A 15,418-nucleotide genomic window follows, 5' to 3' on the forward strand; every position below is an offset into this window, starting at 1 on the left:
ATGGCAAAATACCCTGTAAGATGGTCCTCCATTTTCAGATATATAATATGGGAGACTATATTCAAGGAGAGATTGGGCAAGAATATTACATACATAGACCAATAAGTAGTAGTTTCTTTTATTCCAACCATTTATGATAAATTGTGCATACTGCGTTGTTTTTCCTTTTACTTCAGAGTAAAACACTTTATGATGATGTAACCCTTTAAAATGTTAGTTACATTTTTTGTTTGTTGTTCTTTTTGTGATAAGTGATGCTGTTCTGTTTATTCTAATACTCCCTGCTAAAAAAAGGAATATTTTAGAGATCGTGTAGTTCTAAGTTAATAAAAATGTTTTTCATTGGATTTTTTTCAGTAACAGTTTTGAGATTTTATTCAGCATTTTGTTAAAGTGGCGAGGGAAGGAGAAGAGAAATGTAATGAGTATACTATAGTAGTTTAGGTTTCTGTAGTATGCTGGGGAGGGTCTTTCCCTCATGAGGTGTAATATTAATGATTTTTAACATGTACAGAGGCACATTTTGAATGTTCAGAGTGGCCTGAGGGGATTTGTCTCTGACTGGAGCGATCGGAACTGTACAGTGAGGAATGATAAGACCTTTGCTCACTTTTATATTGTGTTGAGTGTGAAATTTCAATGAATTTAAAGTGGCTATTTAGTAATATTTAAAGATACAATTAATAAGTTGGGTGTGTGTCAAACTAGACAAGACTTCTTCCTCCACCACCACCCACTTCCAATAAAACTGGTTTCTTAAGTGAGATGCCATTGGTTTGTGTTAAATGACTGGATCTCTCTCCTTAGGCACAACTGGAGGCCCAGAAGGCCACACAAGATTTCCAGAGGGCCACAGAGGTGCTGCGGGCTGCTAAAGAGACCATTTCCCTCGCAGAGCAGCGGCTGCTGGAGGATGACAAGCGCCAGTTCGATTCTGCCTGGCAAGAGATGCTCAACCATGCTACTCAGAGGGTAAGAGGTTTTTTTCCTGGATCATTTTGGGGAGAGTGTTTGTTTCTTTCCTGCCTGTCTCCACTTGGAACACTTGGTTATTTGGGCCTGGAGGACAGAGTTGGTCATCTTATAGAATACAGGGGGGGTCCTCATGCATGGTAGGTCAGGAACTGCTGGTTCTTGCATGCGGGGGTGGTGGGGAAACTGCCTGAACTTATTTGCACAAGGACTTTCCCCTCTTCCAAAGTAATGTGGAAGTATGAGTTTCAGAGTGAATATGGTATAGAAGCCTTGTAAAAATTTCACAGAGAAGGCTCTTCCTTTCCTTTTGAAGGCTGTATTTTTTTTTTACATTAAGCTTCAAGCAAGGATTATATTTGCTAGGTAGGAGAAAAGTGGGAGGCAGGGGATCTCAGCAGGTTCTTGGTGAACTCAGCCAAAAGGACAACCAGAGTCCCCCAGATGTTGTCTGTGTTGGCGACAAACATGCAAGCATAAATGTGTTAGCGGTGAAAGTTACAGACAGTTTGAACAAGTACACTGTAAACAAAGATTTTCTGGCTCCCATTCACCTGTGGACCTCCACTGATTTCAGTAATGTTCTGCGGTCTATAGGTTTGCAAGCAGCCAGGAATGAATAGTCCCCTCTTGGCTGAGCAGCAGTGCTCTGCCCCCACCCCAGTCTGTTTTTTAAAATCTGATGGGAGGCAACCACTTTTCTCTCCCTTGTTAATAGGACTGATCCTACCTTTTTGGACTCATTAGACAAAGTCAACCCCTGCTGCCCATCTGTATTGTAGAAAATCTGGATAGCTCTCTTCCATTTTCTTTCTTGCATGTTAATCTTTCCAAGAAGCTCCAGTGAGCGGTATTTAACCAGATACTGGTCACTACTTAAGTTTGGCAAGAAATGTTTCTGCTGCTGTTCTTTGAGGCCCAAGTTATGCTATGATCAGAATTTATTTACACAGAAGTCACCCATTATTGTTATCTGTTTGAATTTCAGTCCCTGTTAGAATTTTTATCAGACAGTCATTAGTATGTCCTTAAAGCTACCTTACTGCAAAAGTGGATTACTTCTATCTAGGCATTTGCAATTTCCATGTCCATTGTTTATCAAATGTCTCCTCATCCTATTGATTGTATTGACTTAGATTTTGTACTCTGCTGTGTATTTCAACTGTGATCCCATAATTGTTTTTGTGAATCTCAGCAAGACAGGTGGACTAAAGATGTTGTCATCTTTTTTTCTATGTTGTTTTGCTCTCCCACCAGCTCTCCCGAGTTGTATTCATTTATTAATTTGTATATGTCACCTTTCTCTAATGGCTGAAGATGGCCTACAATTTTAAATATAATAAAACCCCATTAATACCCCCCCCCCGCCGCCAAAAATGCCAGTATCTTAAATCCCACTAGCAGGCCTCTCAAAACACATTTTTCAGCACATTCTAAAGTTGGTGTCCTCCTCATGCTCCACTAGGTGGGAGCCAATTTAATGAATGAGTAGATTCCAGTAGGTGCCATCATATGTGGGGGGAACAAGTAGAAAGTGGACACCAGAAGATTGCACTTGGCTCATGAGAACATATGGGGAGAAGTGGCCCTTCGGGGTTTTGAAAATAGTGTTATTTAAAAAATGATTCATCCATCTTAAATATATGACAGGCCTGCAGCTGCTTGAATTCTGAACTGTTTTTTGTTACCTTTTGCTGTAAAGGTCATGGAGGCAGAACAGACAAAAACCAGAAGTGAGCTGGTACACAAGGAGACGGCAGCCAAATACAATGCTGCCATGGGCCGAATGAAGCAGCTGGAGAAGAAACTGAAAAGAGCTATAAATAAATCCAAGTATGTGTGGCTGTTTGGGGCATGTATCATCTGGGGGTCAATTCACACATGCATGTAGACTTGCAGCTGAATGTGTGAACATCCTAGGTGTGGAGCGATGGCTTTTTTGAGGCATGCAGATTATCAGTTGGTGTTGTGGTTATCAAGGAGCAAAAGTGAGAAGGATGAAGGATGAAAACATTGTGTGGAGGGGAAATAACTGGTCATGTAGTTCAGATCTTCACTGCAGACAGGAGTATGTGAGCCCCCACATCCCAGTTTCATTTGCTGCATGCTCCAGGGGAAGGCAGAAATGCTACAGATACTAACAGCTTTTGGACAGGCAGTTAGCTTCATGTGCTTCTGGCAATTCTGCAGCCACTGGCATGAAAAATATCTGCCTAATTTTACTTCAGCATTTAAAGACCCAAAGCCCTTTCCTTTGTTGTGTTGTAGTGCAAAGAGAATGCTCCTGTGTGCCTTTCTTCCTATTATGTGCAGGTGTGAACCACTTTTCCCTCTAAGCTGAGTTGGTGTGAGCTAGCTCACAGTTTTTTAGCCTCTAGCTCACACATTCTTTTCTTAGCTCAGGAAAAATGCCCCCAGAACAAACTAATTTATGCAGTAGCTCACTACATTAATGCCACTAGCTCACAAAGTAGAGTTTTTGCTCACAAGACTCCACAGCTTAGAGGGAGTATTTGTGTGAACCACAGCTTAAGCCCCTTCCTTTTCAGGGGTTGAAGTGGGCTTAACTGTGTTGTACAGGGTGCCTTTATCTATGATAATGCATTTGTGTCAGTACTCTCTGAGAGACATGTGGACTTTCTTAAAGGAAGTCCTGTTTTCTTTCCTGTTTTTTAATATAGTCCTATTTTTTAATGTAGACACTAGGATTCCACTGGTGGCCTCAGGACAGGGACCCTGCAGAACTTTGTATTGGTGCTTTAAGTCTGAAACCTATTTTTAAAAGGGCTGAAGTTGAATCCGGCGAAGACTGAGGTCCTTTGCGTGGGCCGCGGCGGACCGGGAGGGAAGATTACCCTACCGGCTTTTGATGGTGCGCCACTGATACCAGTGCGCAAAGTCAAGAGCCTGGGAGTGCTACTGGAATCCTCTTTATCAATGGAGGCCCAGATAGCTGCCACTGCTAGATCCGCCTTCTTTCATCTCAAGAGGGCGAGGCAGTTGGCTCCCTTGTTGGAGCGCAGCGACCTAGCAACTGTGATCCACGCAACGGTCACTTCGAGACTAGACTACTGCAATGCCCTCTACATGGGGCTGCCCTTATACCGAACACGGAAACTTCAGGTAGTCCAGAACGCAGCGGCCAGGCTGCTAGAGGGACTACCACGGTGGGAACGTGTGCGGCCTGGGCTGCGGGATCTGCATTGGCTGCCGGTTGTGTACCGTGTTCGCTATAAAGTGCTGGTTATCACCTTTAAAGCCCTATATGGCCGAGGACCTGCCTACCTAAGGGACCGCCTCTCCCCATATGTTCCCCAGAGAGCACTGAGATCTAGCACTCAAAACCTTTTAACAATCCCTGGGCCAAGAGAGGCTAGATTGAAGGCTACTAGGGAGCAAGCCTTCTCAGTAATGGCCCCTCGATGGTGGAACCACCTTCCAGAGATGGTACGAGCCCTGCGGGACCTGAACCAATTCCGCAGGGCTTGCAAAACATTTCTTTTCCAGCTTGCTTTTGAGACAGAACCTGATTAATTTGACGTGTGGCCACCTAGCCATCTTGTGGATATTATGACTTACAGTATTTTAGCACCTATTTTATATATTTTATTTATTTTAAATAATTTATTATGTAATTGATTATATTTAAAACTGTTTACATTGTTTTACTTGAATCATGGAATTCCATGTCTGTGAGCCGCCCTGAGCCCGCCTTTGGCGGGGGAGGGTGGGATACAAAAATAAATTTATTATTATTATTATTAAAATGTAAAGTTAGTGTGAGAGCCCCTGGGACTACTCTTCATACTATGTCAGTAATGTAAGCCAGTCCTTGTGAGACCACAGTGGTAAAGACCTCTCTTCCAGCCTCTGGATGAGCAAACTGCTGTCTTCCACACATGAATTGTTATAATTTGTTATGATATTGTACCCCACCCATCCTCCAAAGAGTCATGTCTTATGCATATGGTTCTCCCCTGCCATTTTGTTCTCACAACAACTCTAGGAGGTAGGCTATGTTAAAGGAGGGTGGGTGGCCCAAAGTCACTCCTGTGCATGAGTTTCATAGCGGAGTTGGGTTTTGATTCCCTGTCTCTGGCCACTGCTGTATCACAGTGGAATAGATGCTGCTGCTTTTTCTAAAGTAGCAGAGCTTGGAGGGAGGAGGAGTGGGGGTGGGGGGAAGCAGCATCTATTGAAAAGAGTTGCATATGTGAAATGGCCATTTGCAAGAGATTTTTCGAGGATTGTCTGAAACAGCTTTCTCTGTCCTTATGCCTGGAATGTTTCATTAAGCGGCCTTTGCTTCTGTTTTGTTTTCCCCGCAGGCCTTATTTTGAACTCAAGGCAAAATACTATGTACAGCTGGAGGTACGTATCAAATACCTTTTCTAGGAATGGCAGTTGCTCCTTCTCCCTTGAATTAAGATTGCTTTTCGAACAAATGGATGGCTTCTGTAGTTGCAGAGCATGCCATTGCTAAGGGGTGGAGCATCTGTTCTTCATGCTGAAATGTCCAGGTTCAATTCTCAGCATCTGCTGCTACCAGAGTAGAAAACACTGACCTTTACAGATAAATAGTCTGACTTGGCAAAAGACAGAATCACGCATTCATTCCTTTCCTATAAGCTTCAGTAGTTAACTTGGTTTGCTGAAAGGTGTATTCCTTTCCCACACCCCCTTTCTAATAATAATAATAACAATAATTAAAACAATCTAAATTCACAAATATGTACTTTTTTTGTGTAGCTGCATTTTACTCCATATTTATTGATGCTTTTGCCTGTGCCGAAAGATATCAGTTAAACATAGCATTTCTAAATTCTGTTGCTTTCAGTGGCAGAACAGTCAGTGGGTTTTACATTTCCTGAGTGAAACTGGCAGGACTTAACTTTGAATCATGCACCCTGAGTTTTTATTTATTATTTTGCACTTTTATCCCACCCTTTCTCCAAGGCAGTGCATATATTTCACTCATCCTCCATTTTATCCTCCCAGCAGCCATGGGAGGCACTTTAGGCTGAGAGATTGTAACTGGCCTGAGGTCACCCTGTGAGTTTTGTGATTTGTGTGGAGTTTAAATGCAGGTCTCCCTCTTCTTAGTCCAGCACTCTTAACTGTGCTGACACACTAGGTTCACCTCAGGTGCTGTATATGACGACAACTGAAAACCAAATGTCCCTGTATCCGTAGCCATTGTGAATCATGCTGTAATCTTTTTTTAAAAAAGTCATGATGATGGAATATGATCTAGGAGTCCTGTCTTAGTAAAGAAGTCTTTTATGATTTCTTCATTTAGCAATTAAAGAAGACTGTAGATGATCTTCAAGCAAAGCTATTCTTGGCCAAGGGTGAATACAAAACAGCTTTGAAGAATCTAGAGATGATCTCTGATGAGATCCATGAACGGAGACGGGCCTCTTCTATGGGGCCCAGAGGCTGTGGGGTGGGTGCAGAAGGCAACAACGTGTCTGCAGAAGACCTTGTGGTGTGCAAACTGGAGTCAGATAATATATCCTGTAAGTATGTTTGTGGCTTGGGTTGTGCCCAGGGAATAACTGCTCCACAGTGATCCTGGGAATATGAGAAAGTGGGGGCTGTTCCTTGGGATTCTTTCTGTGTTGAAGTACTGTGGAAAACCATATCCAGTTTTGAGTTCTTTACAACATGATACAAATGTAAAATATCCTTTTTTGCACCTGTCTTGCCTTATTAAATGCACACTGGTCCATTTTTTAAAATGTTCTGCAGACTTTGGAAATGGCAGATATTTAGATAACATGGTTGAGGCTGCCCCCTTTTTTGCCTCTTAGGGACTGTAGAATAGAGACACCTGACTGGAGTTGGAATTGAGGCATTGCCTCCTCTCCTTTGCAGGTGTAGCTTCTAAAGTCAGAGCTAACTGGAGATGTGAGCTGAAGGGTAAATGCCAAAGGGCTCTTGGAGTCTGCTCTTAGCCAGTGAGTTACAGCCTGAGAGCACACAGACTCAGACAGCTGCAGAACACCCAAGGTACTGAACAGCCAATATCCAAAGTACTTAATAGATCTTAGAATAAGTATATATGCATGCTATATAACAGTTATTTATAAAACCATAATAAGCAAATGGGGTGGGGGGCCATGGGTCAGTAATAGAACATCTGCTTGGTATGCAGAGTGTCCCAGTTCAATCCCCAACATCTCCAGTTGAAAGGACTAGGAAGTAGGTAATATGAAAGATTTCCCCTGAGACCCTGGAGAGCTTCTGCCAGTCAGAGTAGACAACACTGACCTTGATGGACTGGTGATCTGATTCAGTATAAGGCAGCTTCATGTGTGTTCACATCTCAGCAGATATCTAAGTGTAGATATGCATAGAAGTGATGTTGGGGAAGAGAATTGGGTCCCAGTTGCCAGGCTTTTTAGACTTCCATCTGTATAGGATCTTTAGCGTTTAGGTGTTGGCACTGACATAAAACATAGGGTTGGCTCTTGTGGTGGATCTCCACTAACAGATGGGAACAGCACTTCTCCACTGCAAACCCCTATTTGGTCCGTCATGCTGTTCCTGAAGTTACTTGTCCCCCATGCACAGAATTTTGGGCTGCAGAAACAGGGAGGCAAGAAGTCCTCCTGTTAGTGCAAATTACCACTGGATCCGAGCCATGGTAACGAGCTTTTCCGGACACACAAAAAGAGCCAGTGGCAGTGAATGGAGGGGGTATTGCGGTAGACAGACCAGTGGTTAAATTCTGATAAAGGCAATAGTGTTTCTTTCCCATTGTTAGGAAACGTCTGGTACCAGTTAGAATTTTGTCCTCAGATTAAAAATGGGAGGGGGGATGTCAGTTTCCTCTTTTTTTCCCTACACAAATTTCTTACAGCTTTTGAGCCTGTTCCTTCTGCTACCATGTTAAGGTCCACAATAATAATCAATGTATGGCATTGCTTGTAGTATAGCCTGGAGAGCCTAATATTGCCTGGCAGCCTAAAGTTCTAGCTCTTTTAGCATTATGCACCACTAGGTGATGAGTTAGACTAGGGTTTTTGGGCTGAGACAGTTCTGAAAGAGCTGAGACTGACCCATGGTCACCCAGCTGGCTTCATGTGCAGGAGTGAGGAATAGAACCCGGTTTTCCATATTAAGAGTCCATCACTGTTAACCACTACACCATGATGGCTCTCATAGGTGCACAGAAGCTTCCATATGGAAACATTCTTCCAACTACATGTTGCTGTCTAAACCACATAGATGGCCCTTAATTCCTTCAGTTTCCCCCTTTTTTCCATGTGATAAGAAAAAATGTCAGTTTGAATGGGAGTCACCATTCCTATGCTCTGCACAGAAGTTTTAATGTACTGTTCTTTGTAGATAGATGAGTGGGATAGCGTAAGTCCAGCCAGAGGTGTAGGTACTGAGGGGAAGCTGGTTTTGCTAATAAACATAACCTTTGAATGTTCACACAGTGGCTTCGGAAGTATTTGAGGATGATAACTGCAACAGCTTTGTGTCTGAGGAAGACTCTGAAACCCAGTCCGTATCCAGTCTTAGTTCGGGTCCAACAAGCCCTTTGGACGTGCCAGCACAGTTTCTCCCAGTGGTGCGGCCTAGGAGCCTGGATCTCTCCAGCCCTATCTCCCTTTCTGAATTTGGAATATTTCCTCTACTGGGACCTCGAAGTGAATGCAGTGGGGCTTCCTCGCCCGAATGTGAAATCGAAAGAGGTAAGTTGGATTGGTAGAGCTGAGCCTAGTTTGGCCTAGAGTATCAGCCATTGCTTGCTTATAAAATTGCTAATGGCAAACTCCAGACTCCCTTTCCTAACTTCATTGGAAAGATCCTTCTCTCTTGTGTTTCTCTCCCCATGGGAGCTCCATCCTGAGCCTCAAGATTTTCAGGTGAGGTTCTGCTTTGGGTTCCATCATTGACAGTGCTAAGATGGGTGATGGGAAGCAGGATTTTCAGCAGTGTCTTCTCAGTGGAACTCCTTGTCATGAGAACTCCTTCCACCCACCAGCTTGTGCACTTTCAAGAGGTTGGGAGAATAATTTTTGTTTAGTAATCTAAAGATGTCTTTTGGAGATGATGTGGACTGGCTTGCTGTTCAGGCACATAAAGCACATTCTATTTTTATTGGCTTTCAAATACTTTACTGTAGTGCTAGTTATTATGACGGCTATTTCATACTAATTTTTATAATAAGGAAACAGTTCTAAAAAGCCCAGAGAACTAGGATCAGCAAGCCTGCCTGTAGTCCCATTGTTGCTTCTCCAGATGCCTTTGGGTACCCCATACATGGGGTTGATCAAAGTCATCCTCCTCACCCATTGTTCTGTGTCTTCACCATCCTTTGTTCTGAATGTGGTCTGTGTTGCAGTCATGCTTTTCAAGCCCAATGTACACATGATGCATTTGGTCATGGCAGAGAAAGCGCTTACCAGTTAGAAGCATTCTGTGCTCACCTCTAACCTTTGTCAGGTTTATATACGTATAATCCCATGCTGGTCCATATGCCATATAAGCATTAGCTTGCCAGCAGACCATATCCATGTATGGGTAGGCACAGGTGGTAAGTACATTTAAACTTGTGATATTTAAATGAAGGTAAGCACCTTGCCTTTTGTTCTCCATCACGTATAAATTAGATCAGGACCTTTTGAGTCTTATTGATGGTGGAAAGTATTTCAAGAGTCTCACGTCAACCTGTAATTTAAGCCTTTCTTTGTAGTGTGAAATCATTCTGTGACCAGAGCTTTAACACAGTCTGTTAATGTGTAGGAAATCCTTCACTCATCAATTCAAGCTAAATATGAGGATTTGGACTTGTGCAGCAAGAGAATTCCAGAAGGAGCTGATTTATTTAGCGTGTCTGCTCTAGTGATCACAGAAATTCTGTCTAAAAATGTCACAAATTTGGCAGTGATGGGCTGTGACTAATGGTTGGAACATGGAAAGAAGACAGATTTATTGCTGTAACAAATGTAATATTGAAAGCGTACCTGTTATGAAGACCATTGATCACAGCTTTTTTAAAAAATGGATTGGAATAGGAAACTCTTTGTTGAAATGCTGTGGCTGGTATTTAAATATGCACAGCAGTAAAAAGTTGTGCTGTTGCTGAAGCCTGCTGCTGCGTTTGGTCCTTAATTTGTTTCTGAGAAGTTCAGGCTCAAAGGTTAATCTCCTGTGCTCAGACAGAACCAGTTACAGTATAATCTTAGGATAGCTTTGGATACAGCAAGAGAAATGGACATGCAGCAGCCTATGCGTTTTGCCTTCTATGCTTCCAGTGCAGCATCCAGCAAGGGTAGCTGCAGATCTTCACTGTACACGTTGTATCTGTATTTGATACCTGGGAATCTTGCTGGAGGGAAGGTTCATAACATCCCTCTCCAGGTGTTACACTGGAAGTACAAAAACCACATTTGCATCACTCTCCCAAGTGCATTTGTTGGTTTCTTGAAGCAGCAGCAGTATGGTGACTAGGATTTGCTTCAAGGCTTATCTGCCTGGGAACATCAGATACTACTTTCCTGCTGAAACACGGAACAACAAAAGAGCTGATGTCATGCAGCACAGAACTTGGTTGGTGCACATGGACCCTGTCTCCCATACAAATGGTTCTTTTAAAATTCTCAGCATCTAATCCTATGGATGGTGTCTTTGTAGCATAGTGTAGCTTGTAAGGCTGATATAGGGATGAAAAGATGGCCCACACTGCTCATAGCTCTCAAATACCTATGCACACACACAGTCTTAGTCCCTCTGATGGTCTGATTGTCTCCTAAACCCCAACCTTATAAGAGCTGAAAAGATGCCATTTATCCCCAGTCTGGATCATGACAAGAAAGAAGGGGTTTTCACGAAGTGATCAGGTATCCCTGTATGCGGCAACATAGCTTGCAGCTGGACCTGAAATAAAACATCAAGAAATAAACCACAGCTGTGGCCACTCCATTGCAAAATGGAAGTCTCAGTACAGGAGGGAAGAGGAGGTGTAGAAAAGAGCAGCTCAGATAATCAAAGAGCTGGAAGAGCCTCCCTTTGAAGAAAGATTTATGATCAGTTTGAGCGTATAGCAATAAATATTTTCAAAACATTGAAATAGGGTCCAAACTTTAGTGTGTGGTTAAATTTTTGGCAGCCGTAGTAAAAATCATGTCACTCAGGCAGTAAATCTAAGGCTTCCCTTAAAGCGTGTGATGGCTCAATGTTTTTGACTTGTGAAAACAGTTATGAAGAAGAAATAGCATTCATCAAGTGAAATTTGTTGCCAACAGGTTCAGGACAAAGTATTTTGTTATGCAGTGCCTAGTTAAACTGTGGGATTCATTCACGCACAATATTTTCATTTTTGGTATCAACCAAGGTATCACTTTTGGTATCAAACAAGCAAATTTATGGGGCTTGGAGTACAGCAGTAATTGTTGGCTGTTTCAGTTAAAAACAAAACTTCCATGTTTACAGGCAACATAGTCCAGGTTACCCTGTAGTGGAGCTAAATCAGGATAGTCGTCACCAATGTGTCCTGTTTGTGACTTTCCAAGGAACAGCTGAGTGGTAACCACTGGAAACAGAATGCTGGACTAGAGGGACATTTGTTTGGAGCTAGGACTCTTTTCTCTTAACTTGTCAGTGGATGGATCAAATTAGTATAGTTAGCATTTCTGAATGGAGGAACAATTGACTGCATTTCCCAAGATCAGTGTTAAAACACAGTTGCATTCAATTGGGGTATCTAAGTAAATCACTCTGTCACATCCAAGATGAGCAGGTGGAAGAGGGAAGAAATATCACTGGATTCATTAGGTTTGAATTGGCAACTGTGATTTTGATGTTTGCTTACTTTCCAGTCTGTTGTAGCAAAATTATTTAGTATAAGTTTAAACTTCATTACTTGGCCGTTTTAACTTCACAGGAGACCGGGCAGAAGGAGCAGAGAACAAGATTCTTGACAAAGTGAACAAGAACAGGAGCAGCAGCACTAGCTTATCTTCCACTGGGCCAAAGCTGGATAATCAGATGAAGCAGCTCTCCCTACAGCGTTTGAAAGACAAAGATGGTATTTGTGCGGACAGAAAAACAGTGCAGATTGGTTGAACTCCTGTCCAGTTTGGAGCACAAAAGAAATGCTAAATTATTTATACACAAACCTCTTCTGAACGTCAGAAGAACCTTGTGCCAATAGCTATTTAATATATGCCAAATCTTTTAAGCGTTTACTCCTTAAACTGCACTAAGAGTTACAGCAGTGTTGAGGGCTCAAGTTGTGCGTTTTAAAAAAAGAAAGTCATGACAGAAATCTGTTACGCGTTACCGGCTGTGCTTGTTTTAGCTCGCAGCCCTTTTGAGGTGTTTTGTAGCAGTTTGGCAGAAGCAATAACTAGGACTGACCCTCATGTGGAGTTCTGTGCTCCTCAGGAGCTGAAGAACAAACTAAACGTTTTGGAGTTGCTGGCATCTGGATTTTTTGTTTTTTTGGTGGGTATCCATTTTGGGAACTGGGCTGCTGTCCAGGCAGAGTTGAATTCTTAGGTGTTGGTGGCATATCCTTTTTAAATGCACTGTATTTTACGAGTCTGCAGTACGATCAAAATTGTAGAACTGGCATACTGTGGATTGTGACAGGAAGAGGTTGCATGTGGCAAATCTGGAAACATTTGCTCGGCTTCCACAGCTTACAAGTTATGGGGGAGACATACTTTGAAGGTAACCTTTGAAAAGAATGCTAGATACATGACCCTTCTAGCATTCTAGATTTGGATGGATGCTGGATAAAATGCTGAATCCAGCAATCAAAATAAAGTGTACATGTGACTGTTTTTAATCATTGTGTGATATTTTCCCCCAGCACTTCAATATTGTGATTTTGACACCTCATTTAGGCATGGAGAGGAAAATATTATTTTGAAAACTTGGCCTACCTAGTAAAGGAAGAAGGGAGAATAATGCATGAAGGGATAGCATCTGTACAAACTGTCATGTATGGGGTTTTTAGACTTTTTAATGGGACTGGTAATAGTTGCATCCCTTGAACATAACAGCTGAATAAAGACTGGAAGGAGTCTGGGGCATGCTTTAGCAATAGCTGTTAGTGTAGAGAAGTTGAGTAGTTTCGCTAATAAGAGGTAGTTTTAAAAGTAGGAGTATGCCATCTCTCATAGAGCTAACTTATTATTTTGTTGGTGTTTAGCATTCTGTCTACTCCCCCCCCTCAAAAAAAATTGATTCCTGGCTTACAACTTTGTTGTACTTTGTCCCTATTATAGCTTGTATATCTATTCTAAGAACAAATGTAAAAACCTTTACACTACAGTAAACTATTCCACCACTCTTAACTTTGTTTTCATGTGCAGTATGGTCATTGTGTGTGTTTTTTAACATGCTTTAGAAAAAAACCTTTTAAACTTGTTCCTCAAGTAAGTGGTTGTTCTAAGATATATACCCCCCTGCCTTCCATTTGTGCTTTTGGCCACCTACTTCAGTGAAGGAAATGAACTTTGCGAGTGCCAAATGGAATAAGTAATAAAGCGAAAACTAAAGTTTGACTGTGGCTCTTGTGGTATATTCAGAGAAACGCAGTATCTGTTTTGTAGACCAATGACACCTGGAATGTGTAACTCTTATGTAGTACATCTGCAAATCTTTGCTTCAACCACCAGTGAATTACAGGGCAGAGCACCTTGTGGCCCTCAGTGAATCAAAACTCCATCTTATCTGGGTGCTTTGGGCTGCTGTACACCCTTGGATGATAAGCCCTTCATTTTACTATACTATTTTAACAATGGATAAATTTGCCATTCAATGTTTAAATTGTTCTAATTATTAGACTTTTATGGTTGGCTTGGTGCCGTATAAATAAACTGACTGACTGACGAGCCCTTCTACTTGTGCTAGTGGTACTTGCTATGGTTAACAGCCCATTCTACATTGCTGATGCTTGTATTAAAGCACCTTCATGGAGTCATCCATGTATTCCTGTCTTATTGAAAACGTAATAGAACTGGATGTTCAGTTGATATTCCAGCCATGCAGCTCCATTCAGGAACTGTGCTATGGTGTATGTAGGGTAGAACCAACATTCTGACTGAGGTCTCTCCTGGAAAGGCTTCTCTATACTATGCCTACTTTTTCTTCTCCATCAATAAGATTGCAGTGTGTGAATGGGACCTAAAAATCAAAATGGTGCAATACCTGAAGGCAGACTCTTGTAGTACATCTTTGTGCTTCAGTGTCTGTACTAGATCACAGCACTGGAAAAGACCTTAATAGCATGACCTCTGCTCGAAAACCTCTAATGAAGGTCAGCCCCCCCCCCCAGCTAATGGGGAGGGGGTGTTAACTGTTCAACTGGAATCTACTGCCCTTAGTTTACACCCACCAGACACAGTGTCTCCTACAGCAAAAAAGACCTTGTCCTGTTCTATTTGACACCCCTTTAGGTATTTGAACCACCAGTGTTCCCTCTAAATTGAGTTAGTGTGATCTAGCTCACAGATTTTTAGCCTCCAGCTCACACAATTTTGTCCAAGCTCAGAAAAACTGGCTCCAGAGCACAATAATTTATGCAGTAGCTCACAACTTTAACACCAGTAGCTCACAAAGTAAAATTTTTGTTCACAAGACTCTGCAGCTTAGAGGGAACATTGCTGAACACTGCACTATTTCTCTCCGTTAGTCTTCTCTTCTTCAGGCTAGCCACAGAATGACGACACCACAGGGGATGCAGTATACTGTGACACATTCTGGCTTAACTGCTGGTCTTTTGTGAAGCCACAGGCCATTAAAGCAAGGAAGGAGGGCATGCTTAAATGAGGTTCCTCATTTGAAATGTGGCATAAAACAAGGCGCTAGAAGAACGCCTCAGTAGCTAGGTATGCATTGTTGATGTCAAACCTTGGTTAACTGGGAAGGCACTGACACTTGAGAGGGCTTAGCTTGAATTTGACTTACTTGGAGGCCTAAAGCTTTTGCAATATACACTGGTCATATTCACAGCCATAAGTAATTGGCTGTGCCTATTCCTGATCACTCCTGTTGGACAGAGGCACAAAACCAGGGGTATGTCCAGGAACATGCAATACATACACACTGAAATGCCAGGACCAATTAAGAATTCCCACTGTGTGTAAATGCGGCAAAATATCTGTGAAAACCACCTATTGGATTCATACTTGCCTTTACAGTGAATGCATTCTATGATCGTAAAGAGGCTCAGACATATTAAAGCAGCTGTTGCCATCAGTCTTTGTTCTGTTGACTTATTTGCTGTCAAGGCTCCAGCTGTAACTTTCATCTTACTAATTACCCTGCAAAGCAGATAAGCTGCAAATTACTGGCAAGCTCCCAGCAGGCTCCAATTCCCACTAGCCCATACGGCCCATCACAGCACAGCAATTACAAAGCACATGATTTAATATTTCCTTTCAAAGGCACCTATCACTTGAGATTATACTGAAAAGCA

The 15,418-nt window shown here is 42.2% G+C and overlaps 1 protein-coding gene across 1 annotated transcript in view; it reads left to right on the forward strand.

Moving 5' to 3' along the window:
- Window positions 1-12,423, forward strand: part of SH3BP5 (SH3 domain binding protein 5) — a 42,980-nt gene extending 30,557 nt beyond the window's left edge. The window contains exons 4-9 of the mRNA XM_060248865.1: window positions 808-972; window positions 2,675-2,805; window positions 5,301-5,343; window positions 6,272-6,491; window positions 8,421-8,678; window positions 11,873-12,423. Coding sequence (XP_060104848.1) covers window positions 808-972; window positions 2,675-2,805; window positions 5,301-5,343; window positions 6,272-6,491; window positions 8,421-8,678; window positions 11,873-12,054 — 999 coding nt within the window. The 3' untranslated portion in view covers window positions 12,055-12,423. The remainder of the gene's footprint in view (window positions 1-807; window positions 973-2,674; window positions 2,806-5,300; window positions 5,344-6,271; window positions 6,492-8,420; window positions 8,679-11,872) is intronic.
- Window positions 12,424-15,418: the final 2,995 nt, after the last annotated feature.

This window comes from Heteronotia binoei, chromosome 10 (assembly GCF_032191835.1).
Source record: "Heteronotia binoei isolate CCM8104 ecotype False Entrance Well chromosome 10, APGP_CSIRO_Hbin_v1, whole genome shotgun sequence".
Classification (NCBI taxonomy): Eukaryota; Metazoa; Chordata; class Lepidosauria; order Squamata; family Gekkonidae; genus Heteronotia; species Heteronotia binoei.